The sequence below is a fragment of the Clarias gariepinus genome, chromosome 9 (assembly GCF_024256425.1).
Source record: "Clarias gariepinus isolate MV-2021 ecotype Netherlands chromosome 9, CGAR_prim_01v2, whole genome shotgun sequence".
Classification (NCBI taxonomy): Eukaryota; Metazoa; Chordata; class Actinopteri; order Siluriformes; family Clariidae; genus Clarias; species Clarias gariepinus.
Window position 1 is genome coordinate 2,704,400 of NC_071108.1, and position 25,601 is coordinate 2,730,000.

The 25,601-nt window shown below is 39.6% G+C and overlaps 1 protein-coding gene across 1 annotated transcript in view; it reads right to left on the bottom strand.

Moving 5' to 3' along the window:
* Positions 1-1,791: 1,791 nt before the first annotated feature.
* sema6bb (sema domain, transmembrane domain (TM), and cytoplasmic domain, (semaphorin) 6Bb) overlaps positions 1,792-25,601 on the bottom strand; it is a 127,687-nt gene continuing 103,877 nt past the window's right edge. The window contains exons 17-18 of the mRNA XM_053503221.1: positions 20,683-20,741; positions 1,792-4,484 (exon numbers count right to left, since the gene is read on the bottom strand). Of these exons, the coding sequence (XP_053359196.1) occupies positions 3,541-4,484; positions 20,683-20,741 (1,003 nt within the window). The 3' untranslated portion in view covers positions 1,792-3,540. The remainder of the gene's footprint in view (positions 4,485-20,682; positions 20,742-25,601) is intronic.

Consider the following 25,601-nt stretch of genomic DNA (forward strand, 5'->3'; position numbering starts at 1 on the left):
ACGGTAAAGAACGAAGAGACGAAAGATGACTTTTAGGCCTCAAGGGGGAGCTAAAGGCGCACGCTGACTTTTTAAGACCTGACACTTAAAAATGCACGGAGGAGGAAAACCCTGGAACAAAAACAACTGACTGTACAGAGAGGAATTCATTTTGAAATCTCTCTCTCTCTCTCTCACACACACACACACACACACACCCTAAGACATGGTAATGAGCTCTATAGGGTATTCTATAGGTCATGCGCTTAAAACTTTTTCTCTCTCTCGCTCCTGTGTGTTTTGTCTCTCTCTCTCTCTGTCAGTCCTGATGCCTTAATACACACTGATGTTTGTGATGAATATAGCCTTTGACGCTAATACACCATCCGTCTATCCATTAGGACGGATGATTCAATCAGATCTGACGTTCTGCAAACAGTGTCCATCTCTCTCTCTCTGTCTCTCGCTATGTCTCTCCAAGTACTCCTGAACTCAGCACTCTCAGGAGGTCACAAACAGCTAAATAAACATAACCGCAAATGCTTCGCAGAGTGCTTTTGTGCATTCGGGTCGTTACTTAGAAAAAAACAACCTAGATGAGAGGGACAAAGGGAAGTTCTGAGAAACACGAGGGGGGTTTTCTTTCCGTGCGTTTTGGATTTGGCAAAGACGAGGACCTGAATTTTTTTTTTCCGAATTCCCCTCATTTTTATAAACCCGTACATTGCAGGAATTGTTAAGGAGTGAAAAACAGCTTGTGTCTTCTTATTTTAGGAAAATAATCAGTGACAGGTTGGAGGGAGCAGGGGTACTGTTTTCTTCTCGTGTTACCGTGAAACCAGAAAGAAACCAGTGAATTTGTTCAGAATGTTTAAGTTACAGCTTTAACTCTGACTGTTACAAAGTGCTGACACTGGAGACTCCTTCCATACATGTTACGAAAAATGTCCCCGTTACCTGTTACATGATGTTTTTTTTTTTTTTTCGAGTTTACTCACAGCCATTTTTTAGATTTACCAGTTTATGGACCAGTTTAGACAAAAATATAAACATGAGTAGAGAAATAATGAAATGTATGAAACGCTGGCCCCCCAGGAACTCCGCCATTGTCCCAAACATGTTGAAACGGCTTGGAGTGAAGGCAGGCTTGTACGGGTATGTGGGAATATAAGGTTGTTCACTGTCCTGCAAAGACAGAACATTAAAAAAGTTCCTGGGAGGCCAGCGTGTCAGATGTGAAGCTTGGCAGTCTGATCATGCCTCTGAGGTACTGAGAAAACTTTCTACCTTGATGGTGTCCAAGCACTCGTGAAACACTGGGATAAGTGCATTAGTGTATCAGAGGATTATATAGAGAAATAAAGAGAGTTTTTACTCTTAGAACTGTGTTCTGTCATCCCGAGTAACTGAAAGTCCCGCTTTGACTCAAACCGCCCTACTTTTTCCTTTCACGCCTTTTGGACTGTCTGTAAAGTAGCATTTCTGAGACTCACACTCAAAAAAGGAGCGCGATGTTTTAAAAGCGAGCGAGTGTTCTTGAACATTAATAAACGTATCTATAAAAAATGAAACGCAAACATGTGCTGCAATAACAGTAGCTGATAAACGCTTGTGATAAAAAATTCGTTCTTTGTACATGAAAAAATCAGGGCTCTTGATGATGTCATCGTATCGCTCCCCTTTAGTGGGTAATTCGATGATTATTATTATAATTTGCTCCTGGAATTGGTTTGGAAACAGAAGCTCAGGAAGGAAGAAGAAAGATCAGAGTTTAACGTTCCTATCTTTGCCCCCCATGTCCCCCACCCCCCCCCAACCGTTCCCTTTGATGGCCCGCTAAAAATTCGCTCGATCCAGGACGGAGCCCTTGAGGGACGGACTCGTTCTGCCGCTCATTGCTATTCCCTCACCGCCCGACTCCTCGTCTGTCCGGCCCGCAACAAAGAGCCTCAGTGTCTCTGCGACGCTTCCCGAAGTAGCACCCCAGAGACAAGATGGAACGGGAGAGAAAGAGAGAGAGGAGGAGAGAGAGATCACATTTCACTTTACAGAAAGACAGAAAGAGGCAGATTTAGAGAGAAAGAGAGAAAGATAGGAAGAGAGAGAGGCCAGGTCAGTGAGGCGGAAAGACAGACACTTACAAAAGCCGTCAGTGTTCGTATCCAGCAGCAAACACACCTCAGAAAGATTTACACACACACACATATACACACACACACACTCAAACTCCACCCACAGTTATTATTGTTGTCATTGTTATTACTTCTAAACCATCCCAGAGGTCGGAGCTGGTATCTCGTCGCGCCTTATCTGATCGTGATCTGTTCCACGATTGCTGGAGAACGTTCTCGCTCCCCAACGTCCTGATTTTGTCGAGTGACGGTTTTCTTTGTCTCTTAAACCTGACACGGCTCTTTGTTTCACTACACTAACGCTAGCTAGCATAGAAGCAAACAAGGTGTTCAGTTTCAATTAGCCAAAACACTACTTTCCCTACGATACGCTAGCTATGGCTAGGAAGCCAGCGTCATTACTGTTATCTGGTGTGAAATAATTCAACATGTTAATGTTTTTTTTTTTTTTAATCATGACAATTTCTGATCTATCAGCGCTACAGCAAATTTCAATACTTGATTTTATTTGTAACTGATTTCGTGCGATTTTCTTTCGGGCGTTTTTTTCCGCCCACCAACCTGTGTGTGATGACATCAGAAAACTTTTTTGTTTGTTATAAAAAACCCCAAGCATTTTGTTTATTTCGATTGATACTGATGAATCGTGCAGACACATGAACTAACAATGTTGTTTTTTTAAATCATTTTTCATTTCAAGTGGTCTATGAGATACTGTCTTGTCGGTGCTGTCAGTCGTCAAAATCAGGACGTTCATCTTTCACACATTCACACACACACACACACACACACACTCTTGATTTAAAAAACAATCGCAATCACAAGTCACATTTAAGTCATTTTTTGTCCTTTGATTGCTTTTAACACAAATGCAAAAGAGTCTGCGTGATATCGGCTTTTGTGTTTGCCAAGAAGCTCCGGCGCTGCTCGGACGCTAGCCGTCCTCGGCTCGATCGTCTTTAAGTAAAGTCCTTGAGCTGAGATTTAGACTTGCCTCTGGAATCAGGACACTGTGTATATCACACACATGTACGTTTGCCCATACCGAAAAATTAAAACAAACAAACAAAAAAACAACAAAAGCGCAGAAAAAAATGTCCACTAAAAATGTCCTCTAACAGAGACTTGCTACTGTTGGCTGCAGATTCGAGCGAACACTTCACAGTATACTGATATCCGGTTTCCTGAAAAGTGGCTCAGTGTTTCCGGCTTTGCGGCTTCAAAAAACCTTGCTAACATGCTAAGTGCTAAAGGTTTGCGGGTGGAGGGGCAGGGTGAGGCTAACAGGCAAGTGCTCAGCTCGGATTCTGTCTCACTCGGTCAACTGTCTTTCAAGCAACACTGTAGGACTGGATAGACGGCAGTGAGACGGTTTTTACGGGCAGGTGTTGGGAGTCATGGCTCTCTGGAAAAGACAGTCCCTGTCTCTTTACTGTCCATTGGACATATACTCCCTGTCTCTCTCTCTCCTCAAATCCCTCTCGCTGCCCATCCTCCTTCCGAGAACGTGGCTGTAGTCCTGCGGCTCGCCGAGCCCCCTGGTGGAGTGGAGAACGCTGGGTCGTACCATCGCCGCATTCGTACGTGGCTGTATCGGATAGTTATGGTGGTGTCTGTTGGGTTTGCCGTTGTTGCTGACGCCATTTTGGCTCCAGTGTGGCGGATTGCCGTAATCCAAGTGCGGATTTGGAGCGGACACCACCTTCCTGCGCTCGGGCGAGCCTTGAGGGGTCCCCGGTCGGTAGTCGCCGGCGGAATTGCGCGTGGGATGATGCCTGCTTTGCTCTTTATGTACCACAGGATGAGGAAGGATGAGATAGCGCTGCCTTTCGATGTTCGGGATACCCGGGTCATCCTGCTGGCCTCCGTCACCGCCGTGTAAGTAATCGGAGCTCAGGTACATGATGGAGGCATTTGGACCGGTTTGGGTGATAAACGTTTGGCTTTGCTCCCAATCCGAGTCCGGGAGGTGGAGATGGGTGTGGTCGTGGATATCAGGAGTGGGTCGTTTCTGCTGCAGCGGTGTTTGCTCTGGAGTCGGCAATCCCGGATCCTGGATCTCTACAGATTTAGGCCAGCCGTTAGTGAACAGGTCCTCTACCTGAGCATCGACGCCGCTGATCCTCGTCACACTAATCGCTGAGGTGCTACGTCCATGTCCTAGCACGCACTGCTCCCTGTCACCATGGTGACGACCAGGCTGGCTCGGAGCCCCGCTCCTGGAACGGCGCCGATGCTTGAATGTCATGAGCCAGCAGATCATCAGGGCGGAGAGCGCCGCCCCGGTGGTGAACGCGGAAACGGCACACATGATCAGAAGGTTGACAGACACCAGGCCATCCGGTTCCTCCACGTAAATCTCCTGGAGCAAGCCTATGGAAAAAAAACACATAGACGAACCCATAAAAAAACAAAAAAAAAACACAATCTTACATAATTATCTCACATCATCACTAAGTGGAAGCACTAAGAATGAGTTGACCTTCTTTTTATCAGCCTCAAAAGGCTGAGTCATTAATTCCTCAGTGGGACGAGGGAAATGTGGAGCACTGCCATTGGTCTAGTGGATAATTATGCTCATTAGCTAAAGTGGATGGTAACGTTAATAGCTATAATAACCGTCTTCCTGATTAAAAGTATCTCTTTATACCTCTGCTCTTCTTACAACATTACCCATGTGTTGTGAGAAATGGTCGCCGTGGGATACACGCTCGACAAACTTTACCTAACTCTACTTACATGTCGAGCAAAGTTCATGCGGAGTCGACTGAAAAAAAAGAACTATGGCAAGAGCGGGGGAGAGCCACGAGCGAAGAGAGACGGACCAAAATAAAGATGGGAATGAAAAAAAAGGAAGAGTGCTAAAAAAAGGGAGAGACAGAAAAGATGTGTGGGTGAGAAAGTCAGGAAGAGCAAATAAGAGAAAAACAGATTAAGAGAGAAAAAGAAAAATAGAGAGAGAGAGAGAGGGAGGGAGCAACATATACAATCCTAAGATAAAGAAGAAATGAGAGAAAGAAAAGATGAGTGAGATAGCAAGAGAAAAAAGTGAAAGAGATAGAACAGATTACATATACATCTATATATATATGAGAGAGAGAGAGATAGATAAAGAACGAAAGAAAGAAAAAAAAGAAAAAGGCAAAGTGACTGAAAATAAGAGAGTAAAGAAGAGAAATGGAAAAAGAAGGTGAGCCAGACAGACAGACAGGAGAATTGATAGGTGGATGGATGGGCAGGTAAAAAGCTCCACAGATCGATGGGCAAATCGAAAAAGACAGACAATCAAGAAAATTAACTGAAATGCAGACACCCAGCCAGACAGACTGATATGCAATTAGTCAGACAGACTGATACACAGACAGACAGACAGACTGATACCCAGACAGACAGACAGACTGATACCCAGACAGACAGATACCCAGACAAACAGACAGACTGACACCCAGACAGACAGACAGACAGAGTGATACCCAGACAGACAGACTCATACCCAGACAGACAGACAGACAGATACTCAGACAGACAGATACCCAGACAAACAGACATACTGATACCCAGACAGACAGACAGACTGACACCCAGACAGATAGACAGACAGAGCGATACCCAGACAGACAGACTGATACCCAGATAGACAGACAGACTGATACCCAGACAGATAGACAGACAGACTGATACCCAGACAGATAGACAGACAGACAGTGATACCCAGATAAACAAGCAGACTGACTCTGATACCCAGACACACAGTGAGGTAGACAGACAGACAGATAGAGACAGACAGGTATTTAAGCTTTACCCCAGATGAACATTGACCCAGATGTTGTTCCAGAACTTTCTGCTCTCTGCCCTGTTTAATGTCTGTGTTCAGTTCAGAAGACGTTGATTGATTTTCCCGTAACTGCAGTTCTGAGCTTTATATTAATAATTTATTTAATACTGTCTCTCTCGCTCTCTCTCTCTTTGTTTCTCTCTCTCAATGGACATAAGCTCTAAATTTTGCATGTTGATGTGACAGTGTGCTTTCGGTCGCTCGTGGTTCCCTGATGCAGTGAATGTGGCAGTGTTTAAGCACTTCTTTTCAGACAAAAGTTCATTATTCGAGGGCATTTAGAAGTCAAAATCAATCTCTCTCTCTCAGGGATTTGTGTAGTGTGTTAATGATCTTTCACTCTTTCTGTTTTTCCTCCATGGCAGACGGCCAGTCAGACAGACAAAATAAAATTAAAAAAAGACCCGTCTTGGCTCGTCGCTCTTTCTCATCGCGTTTCCTTGGCGAGGCCGTGAGTTCGCTCTCCGCCTGCGCTTCATCGTCTTCAAGCCAAGTCACTGCCTGAGGCACATCTGTGCATCATCAAGTGATGCATCCAGCTGCAGGGACTCATCAGGTGTGTGTGTGTGTGTGTGTGTGTTTAAATGTAGCATCGGGAGCGGCCATGTTTGATTCTCCACAGTCTTGTATCATTTTAGATCTAAAAGACACAAACTTAAATTTAGGAATGTTCAGTTCCATAACATTTATAATCAAAAAAAGTGCCTTAATGGTATCGACGGTTAGCGCTTAAGGGTTAGCCGTTTATGGTTATGAAAAATATTTCGTAACAGCACTTAATTCTGACTCAAGCCTTGACCCTGAACAGATGATGTCGGAGAATCTTCCCAAACATTCTGAAGCGTTGCGTCTGTGAGGATTCTCAGTCATCCAGGTGTGAGGTTATCTAAAAGTTGACTCATGTCTACTGGCCTTCTTTCTTGTTAGGTTGATACGTTTCACTCCTGATCCACAGAGCTTCTTCGGTCTAAGGTCAGTTGGTTTGTTCCTCATATTCGAATCCTCTGAGGACGAAGGACCCTCCCCTGTCTGGAAGGCTCGTTACATGAACCATGGAGAAGGTAAGAGTAGGAGGGAGAGTTGTTGGACAGTAGTGGGAGTTCTTAAGTGTGATTTTCTTGCTGGACCTGTGAAGAGGTCTTGATCTTCCTGGACACGGATGAAAGAACAGCGTGAAAAATAGGAGACAGGTTGTGTCTACGACCTCCGCCGCTGTTGAGAGAAGGATTTTCCACTCGTTCACAGATGGCTTCTTTTAGCCCGCTCTCGAACCATCTATCCTCTCCGTCCAAAATCTGTACATCCTCGTCCTCAACAGTGTACCCTTTGTCCTTCAGGTGAAGGTATGCTGCTGATTCGGGCCCTGAACTGTTGCACTCTTACGTTACAGAAGGTCTAGTCTTATGCCAAATTTATGTGTAGGTAGATATTTAATATTTAAAGTCTAACGTTTGACTTTAAATATGGTATTTGTGACCTTCTGTAAGCCTGATGTTTATAGCTCAAAGCATTTTAGCAATTTGTTTCAATCACTACGTATAAATAAAATGGCTAAAATGCTATGTGCAGTATATAAGTCTCAGGATTACGAACATAATATAAATACAATATAAGTCTCAGGATAAAGTAAAATATCCTTTTTTTTTTAGCACAACCTAGGCAATAAAATAAATTTAATTTTATTTCTTTTTATCCAGCTATACAAACCTGACTAAACAAGGAATAAAAAAAAAAAATGGGTCATACAGGCAAAGAAATATTAGACTCATTTTTAAATATTAGACTCATTTAAATGTGTGCAATATTATTTTTTTAAATTATTTATTAAAGTTTTTTTTCTTTATGCTGAAACTTTTCTTTGGAACACATTACTGTCTAAGGTGGCATTATTTATGGTCTGACTAGTTTTTAAGTTATTGAGGTTCGGATTAAACTCATTTCATAGAAGTAACCGAGTAAACAGGCTAATAGCTATAAGTAGACTTCTACAGTCACAAAAAAAAAAAAAAGCAACGACACACTCTCACTTCATCTCACTCATTCTCTACAGCGCTTATTCAGTGCAGGTTCGCGGGAAGCCTGGAGTCTTTCCCAGGGGACTCGGAAAGACGAGGCAGGGTAAATCCTGGACCTGGTGCCAATCCATCGCAGGGCAGCAACGATACTCTGATCCTCAATTATTTCCTGAAAAAGTCTCTGTAAACCGTATACGGCTTGTCTTTGTGTGAACAGTGTGAAATTGAGTGCTCAGTGCGTAAAATTGCATCAGTTCTGGCTGAAAAGGCCGGAAAATCACATCGTTATTGCATCATAATATGAAACAGCCAATCAGGTTCCAATATGCAAATCCAGGCCATGAGGAGACGTGAAGATCCAAATGTCAATAACTTTAGATCGTAAAAAAAAACTTTTTATCCTGCATCACTGGGTGACCTCAAAAAGTGGGAGAGAAAGTGTGTGTGTGTGTGTGTGTGTGTGTGGGAGGGGGGATTTTTGCACTTTATTGCTGTCGGGTCCTCTGATGGAAATTACCCAGCCTGCACTGGTCTTTACCTCTAAATGAGAAAGAGGCTTTAAAACGTCCTCGTGTCTGGAGGGCTGTAATATTCTCCTCGTCTCGCCGCGGCAGGTCATGAATAAAGCCAGGCCATTAGAGAGTGTTGCCTTTGTAACCACCCGACTTTATCCGTACAGAAGACAAAACGAGCGGTGGAGTGGAGGAGGGGCGGAGAGGGAGAGAGGAGGTGTATGGGTGTGGATCTGCTCGTTCCCTGTGCGTTCCCCCGGGTGGCGAGGACATTAAAGCGTGATGGAGGCAGAGCCGCACGGTTGAACGGTAAGCGGGGCTGGAGCTCCAATTACAGGCACACAATCCCACAGGAGTGCACTCGTTAGAGAGGCCTGTGAAACACCACCGCGTGCGTGTGTGTTGTGTGTGTGTAAGTGTGTAAGTGTAATGAGCACACATGCCCTATGGCCACTATTATAATTGCACAGACCACCTGAACGAGATGATTCACCTTCCTGTAATCGCAATCACACCGAGTGCCCTGAAGGCTGCGCTCAAATCTCCGAGCTGTAAAAAATAATTTCTCCAACATGAGATCTCCGGCTCTGTCCCAAAAACATCAGCCACCTTCAAGTTCTGTCTCAAATGCAACACTCACGACTGTCATGTAAATGTCTGCCATATTAAGGACACAAAACGTTGCATCTGCATGCAAGCCATTTAAAGAATGGTGAGTGTTCTTAATAGAACGTCAGGTTCCGTCCCAAACGCTGGGTTTCAGATCTACGTTGCGTCCTTTCTAGAAAGTCGTTCAGGTTAACTGACATCCCTAATCCTACGCAGTGAGACGTCGGCCATCTTAGGGCTCTGTCCCAAATATTAAAAACTGTCACTACTTAGTGTTCATAATGCACCCTGAGCTGACTTATTTACACGGCCGCCATCTTAAGTGTCTGTCCCTGAGGAGGGACTTCTCATTTAGCTGATTAGCGGCTTTGATGAACATCTTAAAACAAATACTCATTAGCTAATTAATCTAATTAGTGTTTCCTTGATGGACGTTTTATGGCTCTGTCTAAACACCAGACCTGCGTTCCTGCCTGTCGGCCATTTTAGGGCTCCGTCCCAAACGCCAGATGTTGCCTTTAATTAGTGTTCTTAAGTTATCTCGCCATTTTAAGGTTCCAACCCAGAACAGAAGACGTCATGTTTAGTTAGTGTTCTTACTGTATGTTGGTCATTTTAAGGCTCCGTCCCAAACTGCAGATGTTACATTTGCTTAGAGTTATTAAAAGAAAGTTGGTTCTGGCTCTGTCCCAGGGCCTGGACATCACGACTAGCCGAGTGTCTTTATTAGAACAGCAGCCTTTTTAAGGGGTTTAGTCCAGACCTCTTTTTGCATCTCAAACACCACCATGTTTATTCCATAATGCAGTGACTATCTGTAGCTTTAACTTGGTTTATTTATGAATTCAGACGCACTGTGTCCTCTGTTAAGATTCAGATGCTAATTAATCGTGTTGCTAACGACAAAAGAGGCAAAAATCTTCCAGACGTCTGGCTTTTTCTTTTGTATTCTCTGTCTGACTGTTGGTCACTAATCTTGGATCTATTTCTCCGAGCATACAGTGAGTGTGTGTCTGTGTGTGTGTGTGTGTGTCCCCTTCTTGTCCATGGTCCCTGGCTCCTCGTCTCCTTTCTCTGACATCCTTTCATCTTTAGTGAGCTCTCTCTCTCTCTCTCTCTCTCTCGAGACACACTCCTGCGTTCTTTACTCACTCCGTCTCGCCATCGCTCCGTCACTCTCCTCTTTTCTTTTCATCTGTCTCTTTGTGCTCTCTTTATATTCTGTGCTTGTGTGTGTGTGTGTGCGCAGCAGTGCTAATAAACCCAGCTAGCACGACATACTGTATTCCTGAAACGCTGTTTTTAAACAAATGCCTGATTTGTGATGTCATTAGTGCGTGCCTCTGGCTCCTCCCACGTGAAAATTCCCTCCAAATCTCAGCCTCTAAGCCCTGCTTGCTGACGTCAGCTGTACGTTAGTTCTCCCGAGGGGCAAAAACATGAATAATGAAAAACAAGAAACAAAAAAGGTTTTGATTTACATAAAAAACAACGAGTAAATAAGAAGCTCAGTTGAATTAGGACTTCATTTGTAGGTCTGAGAAAGGCTTACACTCCGGTCACTGGTTGTAGTAACTGGATTATTATCAGATGTCATGAATCAGGACAGGATGTACATCAGGTAATCGATGCCGGAGATTATTAATAACGGGGATCAAAAGGAAATGTGTTTGTTTTTAATCCGTAACAGAGAAACAAAAGCACTTTAGTAGTGGACTGGGACTCTGAAACCACACTCCTGCTGTGGGACTGTGTGTGTGTGTGTGTGTGTGTGTGTGTGTGTGTAGCGTGTGTGTAGCCTTAATGAAGGCTGCTCGCTTTACTGCAGCCCCCCGCTTCAGATTTGTGGCATTAAAAGCCCAGCTGCTGTATGGATTAGCTGACAAATTGGCAACTCTTTGAGTGCGGGCTCATTGATCTGCAGCGTGAGAGAGAGAGAAAGATAAAGAGTGTGTGTGTGTGTGTGTGTGTGTGGTGACTAAAAACATGCGGTACTCAGGCTTATATAACGCCACCCCAGATACTCTCTAGGTAACTTCTGCACCACAGACGCACACATGTGTGTGTGACACGTGTTTGTACGTGTGAGTGAGTCATTTTGTGTGTGTGTGTGTGTGTGTGTGTGTCAGCAGGGTCTGAGTTCATGAATCAGTGAGTGTGTTCATTATGCTGTCCCTGTCCCTTTTCTCGCTCACTCAGTCTCCCTCTTTATCACTTCCCTTTATCACCCTTTTCCACACACAGATCGTGTTAAAAGTAGACTTTATCCACACACACACACACACACAAGCACATAAAACATGTCACAATTACCAGCTATTCTGCGTACACGAACGGACTCGTTTGAATTAATGATGGTTTCCATAGCAACAGCTCTGTCACATGTAGCACGTGTCACACGTGTCATACTGTACGGACCGATGTGTCGATTTGTGTAACGTGTGGGGAAGGAGTCTCCAGTGTCAGGGCTTTTAATAGTCAGAGGGGAAGCTCTAACTTTTTCTGACATCCTTAGGAGGTCAAGAAAACCTAAATATTAAAAGGTGAGACAAATTTTACCGGTACGCGCAGACACAGACACGCACGCACACACACGTCGATTGAAAACATTTACGCGACAATTCGAGCCGCAGGTTTACAAGCACCAGCGTTAAATTAGTCCACACTTACCATTCTCAATAAACACAAACGCTTTAAACTAACACACGTGGATTCGATCATGCCCCCACCGGCTGTGTTCCAAACCACAACCATTTCCAGCGTAATTACATACTGGTTCATCTACATACCCGGCCTGGGGTTAGCGTGATGTGGGAAGCAGCCTGGGTTTATATAATGATGGTAAGTGTTGAGTTAAAGTGTTTGGAGATTCAGAAAATGAACAGAAACATGTGGTTTATTTTTAGACCCATACACACACACATGCACACAGTGCCGCGGTGAACTTTTCTTGTTTAAGTATTTATAGTTTCATTTTATTAGTAATTTAAGTTGAAGTTTTTCTACTTAAGTGTACAGCTTTATGAGCTACCACATGATGATTATGAAGATGATGATGATGATAGTAACAGTAATGGTATGTTTATACTCAGCCCTGGCTGGTGTTCTTCGTTTAAACAGCAGCCATTTTTAAGAAATCTTTTTAAACATAAAAACAGGTAGAATCTCCATTGACTAGACCTGACCGTGTATAATACCTACAATGCACTGCAAGCTTATTGGTTGTGACATGGGCTGTCAGCTTTGACAAGTTAACTAAAATGATTTACCACCCTGCTACACCCTGGACAGGGTGCCATTTCATCGCAGAGCACACGCACATACACATTCATTCACAGAGTCTGGGAAATTCCAGATCACCAATTAACCCAACCTACATGTCTTTGGACTGTGGGAGGAAACCGGAGTACCCGGAGGAAACCCACCAAGTGTTACCAGGTGCATCTGATAAATTGGACAAATTCAAGATAAATGTGCAAACAAGAACACAGTTCTGAGAACAGTTGTTAGATCAGAGCCTATTGGAGTGATCCAGTTATGTGATTCTAAAACTGATCTCAGAGTACAAAGTCATTGTACCTTTCAAAAACAAGGTTTTCCGGATGGTGGACGTCATAGCAGCGTCCCTACAACTATATTACAATGTTCATACAATGTTAGTGCTCCTGCTGGGTTATCTTCACATACGACCTAATTCTAATAAGAATATTAGACTTTAGGATACGGCCTGGAGTTTCTGATTACTTTTCTACAAACTTTTCCCCATTTTGTGGCCAACAACCTCTCCAGCCGACCCCTTTTCCAGCTTCTCTCATTACGAGCAGATGGTGTGGAACGCCAATAATAAGAAAACAAACGTAAAATTTTTTCACCTGCATCCAATCTATCAAACCCACACACTCCGTGTAAATGTGATTATATGAATGAACAGCTTTTTTAGAACGGGTGTTTTCTTCCTACTGCAGCCCGAACTGCCTTCCTGCCAGGTGTGTAAGCCGAGCACTCAATTCCCTCAGTGGCGTGATTTCTGCTGCAGGACGTAAATTGAGAATGCAGCAACGTGTGTATGTGTGTGTGTGTGTGTTGTTAGCATAACGATCGACGCGGGGCCCCCAATGCTGCACAATCACGTCGCTCGGCTATTTCAATTTAATCACTTTACCATGCAGGCAACACAAATTACAGCTGCCACTGCCCCTGTGTTGCTCTAGTAAATATTAACTGCAGCTGGAAACGCAAATGTAAAAAGTCTAAAAGTTTAATCTTAATCATAAAAATAGCTGCTTGACAGTTTTTGAATGAAAAAAATGCTAGAACTCTGCATCTATTTCTTTTGGGTGTTAAGTTCGTTGTAGCCTTGTGCTCAATCCTTAAGCTAGCAAACAGCAAAAATTTCATTTTAAATAATTTAATTCAAACATTTAGCATGAATTGGCTAACTGGGTACCTTTAGCAACAAACATGAACATTCATAAAAAAAAAAAAATCTTTAAAATCCTTTTTGGAATTTCCGTCAGCTTTGTAAATGTTAGCTAGCTATCTACAATTAGCATGAATGTTGATGAATATAAAATGTTAGCTAATCCTTCTTAGCAAGTGCTAGAAGCCTATTGCTAACCATAAAGATTGGGAGCAATTAGGTATACAATTATATTCCTGTCAGAAATTAACTGTGTTAGCTAACGTGTTAGCTAACGTCAGGATTATAACATAAATATTAACTTTTTTTTATCCTAATAATGGTTAACCAATTATTATAGTACCAATTATAGCACTTTATCAGTAAGATTAGGAACATTTAACTATGTAATTACATTCCTGTCAGGAATCGCTAGCACACTTCAGCTAACAAGATACAATAAGAAGTCAAGGTAACTAACTAGATAAAATCAGTGGTCAGGATTATAAATATATATATATGTAAACGATTTCCTTTTTAATTCTCTCAGATTAACTTATGATAGCTAGCTAGCGTATATTAACAAAAAGAATTACACCACTTTATCAAGAACATTTAGCTACTGTATATCATTACATTCCTGTCAGGAATCTTTGGTACACATCAGCTAACTAGATACAATAAGAAGTCAAAAATAATTAAACATAAACAGTTTCTTTTTAATCTTCTCAGATTAGCTTATGTTAGCTAGCTAGTTAATATTAACAGTATTATACCACTTTATTAATTTAACCTACAGCAGCTAGCATTTATGATGAATGTTTACTTCAGGTATGCTAGCTATTCAAAATTAAACATATAAAATGTATTATATAAATCCTGTAATTTTAGCTCAGGTTTGCTGGCTAGGTACTGTAGCATTAGCAGTTAAGATTGTTATCCTCTCAGAAATCCTGTCAGGTTAGCATATTTCAGTCAAAAAAGGTTCAAAAAGATTTTAATTTTTTTTTTTTTTTGGTCATAAGTGCTTTTAGCAATCTTGTCATGGTACTTAGCAAGGTAGCATTAGCATAAATGCTCTCGGGTTAGCTCATGCGGCTAACAAATCTGTTAAAAAAAAAAATACACAGTGTGTGTATACTGTATATGAATGCTAATGCTTCTGACACAATTTCCATAAAAACGGATCTACAGCTCCTCACACACATTCCTTCAGCACTACTGGGACTGTTAATCAAGTGTGTGTGTGTGTGTGTGTGTGCATGGCAGCAAGTAAGCACTAAAGAGATTAGCATATGGGACTGTGGGAAGGATGTGTTTGGTGGAAAGTCTAGAGCTGCACCACACACACACACACACACACACACACACACACACATTTAAATCTTCACTGATATCTGAAATATCAGATATGAAAAGATATCTTTTCATATCTGGTTAGGCTAATTCTAGTTAGCTATAGCTTAGAAGCCAGCTTTGAAAGGGTAATCCAAGGATAAGATAAGTTATTTAATTATATTTTACTTAAATTATATAACAATGTAATCAGTAATATTATTATTATTATTATTATTATTATTATTATTTGAGGTTGAAGCCCACGTACATGTCTGTGTGTCTCCCTGTACAGCAGAACTCTCTGTCTAACTTATTAATACAAAGAAATCCCATTCTGTAAGGCACAATACTGCTCTTCTTACTTCTACTCAACATTTTGATGTCACTGGTGCAGGTATATGATATTTACTTCTTCCAAGCTGAACTACTTACTGTAATGTCTCTGTAGACGTTTAAGGTCATACGTGACTGTATGAGAAGGTTATAGTTCATAGACTTAACATAATGTCTTCCATTTTTTAAACCAGAAAGAATATAGAAGGTAAAAACTAAGCAGTTGCCTGTTCCCTAAGGTAGGGTTACACACCCGTTTTTTTTTAACCAGTTCAGCTATAAATTAAAGACAGAAGAGCGGAACCAGTCGTAGGTCAGCGTTTGTGTCATGTGAATTCATCTGTTTAGCATCATTTAGCAAAACACACGCGGAAATCATCATCCAAATCTCTGACCCAAGCTGAAAATGACGTTATTATTTCTTCATATTCTGCTCACACACTGTATGTAATCCTACACTGTGTTTGGACAACTTGCATCCATCACAGTAACGAGTGTGAAATTGTTTCAAGAGCTCAACAACGTGTAACGTGAACACACACTAAACGTATATGCGTGACTCTCTGAGACGGGTGTCTTCTAGGTCATCTACCAAGACGTGTCCAACATTCAACCCTGTCACAAGCATTAACCCTGCTGCGATGAAGAAATGTGACGGAGTTAAATGAGAGTTAAGTTGATTGTCTAATGTTAGCTATGACTCTACATTTGGTCCCATCCATGATTTCAAACATCATAAAACTGTAGTGTTTAATAGCAAAACTATTCTTTTATATATGCCAAGACAACTGTTTACTGCCATTTATTTATACAGCAGCGTTGAAATGTTGAGCCTGTCGTCTGCAAGTTTTGCAGTAAACACAATGAAATGCAGCTAAGAAAAGATACGGACACACACCGTCTGTGCAGCAAGGTCTTTAAGACTTCAAGGCTTGTGTGATGGAACTGTTTCAGTGCTGAGCTCAGAGGGACTGAGCCGTTATCTTTAAAGGACAAAGTGGTGCATTGTGACGGGGTTAAACACTAACTAAGGGACGCGTGTTATCGATCCGCGCATACTTTGTCCTCTCGTTTTTAAAACCAAGAAATCAACAGATGAAAAAACTATTTTTATAGTTTTATAGGTTTTTTTTTTTGCTTCCAAAACCAAAATGAAAAAACATCCAACTAAACCAACTAATCAAACAAGTTAAAGCGGAGACCGGCTCATTTTCAGTATTTTCATGATTTTTTTTTTTTTGTTCCAATTAAAAATAGAAAAATGAATAACAAGTGCTTACGTTGAAGTTTTATTGGACACATGCAGCACAACCTGGATGTTTTTACTTCTTTCTTCACGTGTTGTGCTGGATAGCTTTTTTAAAAATAATTATACATAACGAAACAGACAGCAGGGTTTATGAGCAGCACAGGACTTTTAAGGGCGTGGCTTTTACGCATTTATATTTAATCTAAGCGGCAAAAGTACTTTTGCGAGCGCAACCACAAAATGATCATTTAAAAAAAATAAACAAACGCCTTCAGTATTGTTTTACAGTGTAGAAAGAAATAAACATCAGGAAAGACCATAAGACTAGGAGGTGTGTCCAAACTTTTGACTGATAGTGTATGTTTTAGTTTAAGTGTATGTTTTGGTTTAAGTCCATAAGCGTAGGAGTGTAAGCACATAGGTATTAAAAGCAATGATCATTTGCTTGACATCGAATGCGACTGTAACGTTGGTCAGTGAGAACATGCAACGGTGTTTGTTTCCTCCATTTTTTTTTTAATTAACTTTAAAAAAAATTATTTTGTTCCTGCATAATGATGCGAAGACACCTAGACTATTACGTTTTGAGTTTAAAAGGCATTTCATAGAAAACCTTTACTGAAAGTCTGGGGGAGATATAGCGCACTCGATGCAGAGAATCATCGAACCTCCTCCATCCTCCTAGAGTATAGAGAGAGAGAGAGAGAGAGAGAGATGAGAGACACCTACTGTATCTGTCAAAAACAGCACTATATGCTGGAGGGAAAGAGAGAACGAGTAAGACTGACAACGAAAGCAAGAGACTAAGACAGGAGAAAAACAAGACTTTGTTAGAATCTATACCAGCATGAGTAATCTTATACACAATTTTCCTCTTTCGCTAAAGTTTCCCGTCTACAATAAAATGATAAGAGGCGAGGCGCTGGGCCCGAGGCACTGGATACCTGACTCACCTACTGTAGATGACGTCATTCTACCCTTTTCATTTCAACATGAAACATTTTTCCCACCTAAGTCACGTCACATGTCGGCCATCAAAAGCAAGCAGACGTGAAATTATAACGTCTTATACAGAAATCTGTGAAAGCGATACGGTCGGCCATCTTGGGATTGCGCCGATCACATGACGATCACGTTTCATTGTTTTAGAAGAAGCGTCAAGTCAAACAGATAAAGTGACAGAAGGAGCCGCAACGTAATATAGGCTCTATAGGGAAACAGAGACACGTTCTGATTTCATGACGTTTCTGCAATGTCTATGTGATAAACCTAGGAAAGAGCAGGAACCTCCTTTGTTCAGCCGATCACATCAAGCGATCACGCCGGGTTATCGCTAACCCTTTTTCTTAGCATGCACATCGGAGCAGCGCACACATTGCGAGATTCTGGTGCTGATATTTAACTAGAATTTCTTTTATTTGCCTATTATGTAAATTAGCCCCAAATCTAAGTGTGGGCGGAGCTAAAAGTTCCTTGAGACTTTTGTTCCAAAAGAAGTCAGAAGTAAAAAAGAATATTTTAAACGCACAACTAACAAACTCACTCCACTCTCTTGTGCACGCTCTATCTTTCCTTCTCTCAGACTTATTTTCAGCTGCTGACGTCTGACTCCTCGTTTATCTACTCCAGGCTGTGGAAGAAGGGAGTAAAAAGAGGAGTGTGACATTTTGGAGCAGATCAGCGCGCGCGCTCGGTGAAGCAGCAGGAGAGCCGAGGCGTATCTAATTAAGATCCTCGTTCAGATCAGACGAGACGAGAGGCTCAGGCGAGATTTAAATCGATACACGCGTGTGTGTGTGTGTGTGTGTGTATGTGTGAGAGGGAGAGAGATTAGGTCTTGTTAATATCTAAGCATGTTGTCAGATGTCTGGATTTTTCACCCGAGTGCACGTTAAAAAAAATACCTGGTTGATGTTAATAAAATGTGAAAACGTCTGCTCCGTCACTTTTCTTTAAACTTCAGTTGAAATCTTTTTGGACTAAATATTAGGAATATGTTTTTAGGAATATGTTTTATGATATATATATTTTTATTATAGCAAACCAGAAGTTCTGCATTTATATAAAATCATATCTGCACATCTGCTTTCCTTTCATTTTTAGAATAAATTTGTCATAACATCATGTCTTAAATCTCTTTAAGCTCTTTCACCTGACCTGTGCAACTCTCTCTCTCTCTCTCTCTCTGTCTCGAAACAAACAAAAAAGTAATAAAGTTCCCATTTGTTACACACATACACAGTTTTTCTAAAAAAATTGTTTACTCTCTTCCTCCGATATTAACATGCTAACTCTCCCACGCTCTCTCTCTCCGTTCCATGAGCTAACACTTCCTGCTTCATCTATGGACAGACATCGAACCAACTTCCACTCTTTGTTCCAGATGATCTCACCAAGTTTAAAATGTCCTTTGTAGTAACGAGGCACCAGGAGTTTGGACAAACATATAAAACTCTGCCTTTCGCTGTTAATAAACAGAGTGTGTCTGATACACACTGTGCTTGCGTGTGTGACCGCGTGTCTCCTGGCGTCAGTATGCTTATCCGAGCACACCGGGCAGAGCGAGCGACTCGTTTATTCATCTACAAAACTTTAAAACTTTAAAACTTCAATAACAAAACTCACTAACGTGTGTGTGTTCACATCACTGGATTCCTGCAGATTAACGAGGAGATAGAAAGATTCATCACAGCATCGTGTAGCATTCGCAGCTAACGGCACCTACTAGTACTAGCCTGACCAAAACCATGAGATCTAGCAAACTGTGAATTCAACATAATTTTAAAGTTAAAACGTAAAAACTGAAGGTTTTTAAGTAATAATAAAAGCGATGGCTTTAATAAACTTCAGCAGTCAAAGTCAACAAACAGTGATATAAAGGTGTTGGCTGAAACCTTCACACACACACACACACACACTGAAAAATTCTATTATACACACCACGTTTATTAAGTATATTTTATTAATAATTATTATAATCATTTTTATTATTATTGTTATAAAAAGCCTTTTTATTTGAAATTTTTAATAAATATATTAGTTTTTTATATTATTTTTGTTTATATTAAATATAACTTTTTTTTAAATAGTTACATAGTTACAGATAATTAAAGATTAAATGATCAAGATTAAAATGTTAAATTTGTTACGAACATTTCTAAATATGTGGTTTATTATAAATTTGGACAGGATGTTTATACTGAGGACTTGATGCTGTGTGTCATGTGACAGTCTGCAGTTCAGGTACAAGTAAATTAACATTAAACGATTTATCAGTGTGATGATGTTAAACTACCCTGCTCTCACACACACACACACACACACACACACACACACACACACACACACACACACACAAACCAACATTAGCACTAACACGAGTCGACAATGGTCGGTTTTCTGCAGTAAAAAAACCTCTCTCCATCACACACACACACACACACACACACACACATTGTGAGAGAGGTGAAGAACAGCAGGAGAGCAGTCGATGAGATGTGAAAGCGGAGGGAGAGAAGATAAAAAGGCTGAGGGGTAACACATTGCACCCCTGTGACACACACACACACACACACACACACACACAGTTATGCTGTCTGTTACTGTACATAACAACGTTGGAGTGTGTTATTGTTCTTTTCGTCATTCATTTGTCACACAGATTAGCATTCACTCGGTAGATTAGCATTTACTCACTAAGTTAGCCGTCACCCGCTAAATTAGCCTTCGCTCACCTGGTTAGCTTTCACTTGCTAGACGAGATTTCATTCAATAGATTAGCTTTCACTCTCAAGATTAGCCTTCAACCACTAGGTTAGCTTTCACTCAAATGTTAGATTTCACTTGCTAGACTACCTTTCTCATTACAGATCCCTGAAGGAAACTGTTCTAGCTGTCGGTCGCTTACGCGAAAGTTAATTTTGGCACGCTAGATTAGTTTGCACAAACTAGCTAGCGCACAGCCTGGATGAAAGCTGCGGTAAAGTCCAGTGATCCGACTCATGGTGACCCTCAGCGCTCACACCTGCGCTATCAAGGCTTATAAGACGTTTATAACAGCGCTGTTCAGCATCAGGCTGCTGGTGTTGTTCTGTCTTAAAGGAAAACAGTCAGCTGTTGTGTTTGTGAGTGTTTCTCTACTTCCTGCTTCCTGTTTTTTTTTTTTACTTCCTTGTGTCTGAGCACAATCTGATTTTACCAGGTGTTGATCCCGAGCTGTTTATTTTACGGTGTGTTAGGGGAGTACCTGCGGTTAAAAAACTCATAAATCTGTTATCTTACCGTCACAGTCGCCCAGATGCGAGGTGTTTCCGTGATCCACGTCCTGCTCGAATGGAAGCCTGGGAGGAAAAAAAGAAAGAGAAATAAATAAAGACCACATATGAAGTTTCTCAAACAGACAGAGAGAGAGAGATACAACCTTGTGTGTGTGTGTGTGTGTGTGTGTGTGTGTGTGTGTGTGTGTATACTGCACACGCCCAAAACGAGAGAAGTTCTGAACTCCTCCAAGACATTTCTGCTTCGTGCCACCATTTTGTTCTCGGCACCGCGCGCTGATAATTAGCGATATCGGAAATCAGAAAGTGAACGTGATGGAAAAGTGAGCGCGGGAATAATACGGTGAAAGGTTTCACAGGAACACGGCGTCAGTCGCGCTGTCACTGAGAAACATCGCAGGTTCTTTAATCACACACCTACAGCGCTTCTTAACGAAGAGACTCTCTCATACACACCCCGGGGGTGAAGTGACACAGGGAGAGAGAGAGAGAGAGAGAGAGAGAGGGAGAGAGAGAGAGAGATGAAGCCTGGTGAATGGAGGTGAAGTTGTTATGGCGTTAATGTTGGTGCTGATGGAGATAATGACGCCCGGACGTGAGCTTTTCACAATGAAAAGAGAGAAAAGAGACAAAAGTTCTGGTGTTCAAGTCGTGGATAAATGAATGGAAGAAATAAAAAAGGGAATAAATAAGGTACGAGTCAATCATTTAAAGAAAGAATGAATCCAATAAAGAAGAAGTAAATCAAATAACTAAATGAATTAAATAAAGAATTGGTACTTCAAAAAGAAAGTGAATGCAATTGAGACTAAAGGAAGCAAATAAAAAATAAAATAAAAACAAATAAATCTATTAAATAAAGAAAGAAAGATTTATCAATAAAATAATAAACAAATTAATGTAAAAAGGTAATCAAAGCACCTGAATCAAAAAAATAATAATAATAATAAAAAAAAAAATTATGATTTATTTTTAAAGAAATACGTGAATCAAAATAAAAATAAATTAAAGTTAATTATATATTGTAAAATACAAAATTATATAAAAAAACAAGTCAATCATATGAAGAAGAATCTATAATAAATTAATACAATTAATTAAAGGAAAAGTGAATCAAATGAAGGATAAGTTAATCTCTCTATATATTTAAGCATATAGATCTCTATAATAAATAAACATAGATATGCGTCAGTAGATCTCTATAAAATATGAATCGAATAAAGAGTACTGTAAGTGGATCAAGTGAACAAATGAAAGAAAGAAATAATTAGAGAATCTGGATTCTGGTTGTCTTGTGTACTTAAAAGCTGACAGATGCTACTGATTGGCTGGCGGTCATGTGACCACTGAGAGAGAGAGAGAGAGAGAGAGAGAGAGAGAGAAAGAGAGAGAGAGAGAGACAGCAGGACTATTACATCGTCTCTGTGTCCCCGTCTGGGGCATCGTCTGGATTCAAACTGACTATTAAATGGATAGAAACCTGATCTGGCTGCTGCACCCAGGAGCCCCTCAAGTGCACACACACACACACACACACACACACACACACACACACAGACTCTAATGCTGTCTGTGAAATATCTATAGCATCTAATGCTTCCTCTAACCACTGGCCTTAGGTGAGACTCCTGAGAGAGAAGACAGCAGAGTTTAATACATGCGCACACACACAGACACACACAGACACACACACACAGACACACACTTTAGAGTGAAGGGATATAACTTATAACTTAAAACATTCCTCTCGAGAACAAACACAATGGCGCTCTTTGAAAAACTGACAACCAGCCCAAGTGCACAGATACGCAAAACCACCACACAGCACGATTTATACTTACTGTGTGTGTGTGTGTGTGTGCGTGTGTTTCTTGCAGTTAAGCCCGTTTGAAACAGATACTAAACCATTTTTACTGTAACGTGATACAGGATCGATTTGCTCATTTTGGCCGTCCTTGTTAAAATAATGAGTGTAACTGGATAACAGTGTGTGTGTGTGTGCGTGTGTGTGTGTGTGTGTGTGTGTGTGTGTGTGTGCATACAGCAGACAGAGGAGCTGTATTTACACTCCTAACTCAATAAAACTGCTTTACACACACACACACACACACACACACACACACACACACACACAGTAAGTTATAAAAAAAATAAAAATTATGTCTTGATTATGGCTGTGATGATTATAGCTCTAAAATTATTGGCATTTTTTATATTTATATATATTTGGTGTTAATAAATTTGCAGTACTAATATAACAATAGTATAAAGAAATCCGTAGTATTACTTCAGCTGTAGTATTAATATAGCTGTATTAAAAATATAACTGTAGTATTAAAATATTTGTGGTGTTAATAAATCTGTAGAGTTTATATATCTGTACAGTAATTAGTGTAATGCCAGACAGATAATATTGTCTTTAATTAATTAAATAATTTAACTTTAATTAAAACACACTTATTATGAGTTCTACAAAGGTACAGCTGGATGAAATATTAATATATCTGTAGTATTAATATACTAATATTAACCATATTATAATAATAATAATATAACTAGTCAATAACAAATCTGTAATGTTTATAGAACTGTACTATTAATACATCTGTAGTATTAATATAAATGTAGTATTAATACATCTGTAGTATTAATACATCTGTATTATTTATAGAACTGTAGTATTAATACATCTGTGGTATTTATAGAACTGTAGTATTAATACATCTGTATTATTTATAGAACTGTACTATTAATACATCTGTAGTATTAATATAAATGTAGTATTAATACATCTGTAGTATTAATACATCTGTATTATTTATAGAACTGTAGTATTAATACATCTGTGGTATTTTTAGAACTGTAGTATTAATACATCTGTATTATTTATAGAACTGTAGTATTAATACATCTGTGGTATTTATAGAACTGTAGTATTAATACATCTGTGGTATTTATAGAACTGTAGTATTAATACATCTATGGTATTTTTAGAACTGTAGTATTAATACATCTGTAGTATTTATAGAACTGTAGTATTAATACATCTGTGGTATTTATAGAACTGTAGTATTAATACATCTGTAGTATTTATAGAACTGTAGTATTAATACATCTGTGGTATTTATAGAACTGTAGTATTAATACATCTGTGGTATTTATAGAACTGTAGTATTAATACATCTGTGGTATTTATAGAACTGTAGTATTAATACATCTGTAGTATTTATAGAACTGTAGTATTAATACATCTGTAGTATTTATAGAACTGTAGTATTAATACATCTGTAGTATTTATAGAACTGTAGTATTATTACATCTGTAGTATTTATAGAACTGTAGTATTAATACATCTGTAGTATTTTTAGAACCGTAGTATTAATACATCTGTAGTATTTATAGAACCGTAGTATTAATACATCTGTAGTATTTTTAGAACCGTAGTATTAATACATCTGTAGTATTTTTAGAACCGTAGTATTAATACATCTGTAGTATTTATAGAACCGTAGTATTAATACATCTGTAGTATTTATAGAACCGTAGTATTAATACATCTGTAGTATTTATAGAACCGTAGTATTAATACATCTGTAGTATTTATAGAACCGTAGTATTAATACATCTGTAGTATTTATAGAACCGTAGTATTAATACATCTGTAGTATTTATAGAACCGTAGTATTAATACATCTGTAGTATTTATAGAACCGTAGTATTAATACATCTGTAGTATTTATAGAACTGTAGTATCAATACATCTGTAGTATTTATAGAACCGTAGTATCAATACATCTGTAGTATTTATAGAACCGTAGTATCAATACATCTGTAGTATTTATAGAACTGTAGTATCAATACATCTATAGTATTTATAGAACTGTAGTATCAATACATCTGTAGTATTTATAGAACTGTAGTATCAATACATCTGTAGTATTTATAGAACTGTAGTATCAATACATCTGCAGTATTTATAGAACTGTAGTATCAATACATCTGTAGTATTTATAGAACTGTAGTATCAATACATCTGTAGTATTTATAGAACTGTAGTATCAATACATCTGTAGTATTTATAGAACTGTAGTATCAATACATCTGTAGTATTTATAGAACTGTAGTATTAATACATCTGTAATACCTGTCCTCCAGGTTTGAATAAACAGATATGCTTAAATTGACCTATTTGTCATATGGATCTGTATTAAATGGCGCGACTTTATTACTCTAACACTCTAACACACCTGTAGAGACTTTCCTACTCTACAGTACAAAACTCACGTGCATTACTTTCTCATGTTAGGTGACAGAACTGTAACATTAACACTATCATTACTGTCACTACACTCCTCTACTCGTATTATTAAACCAGTGTGACGTCACTGTGGTGTAAATGTAACATTACTGCGGTGTAGTGTTGGTAAGTTCCTCTCGTAACCCCCCACCACTAACTATACGAACAGGGAGGTAGTCGGGTGTGACAGTGGACTGCTTCCATTCCTCTCTAATCCTGCTCTAACGTTAACTTTACTGTGATACGCACTCATGATGTAACTCTAACTTTACTCTAACTTTACTGGAACTTTAAGACATTTTAATAATTTATTACTTTTAATGTTTAATTATTTTTTTTCCTACAAATCGAACTTTAACAAGAATTTAACTTTTTGATCATCTTTAATAATCATTTAAAGTTTTGGAACGATTATTGGTATTACTGGTATTATGAGTGCACTTATAGAGTGAGAGAGACAGACAGGTGGATAAAAGGATACAATGAGAGAGAGACAGGTTGATGAAAATAAACAGTGAAGGAGAGACAGGTAGATAAGGGTACAGTGAGAGAGAGAGAGAGAGAGAGAGGGAGAGAGAGAGATCAATGATAATATAGTACGGGAGAGACAGATTTAGAGACATAAC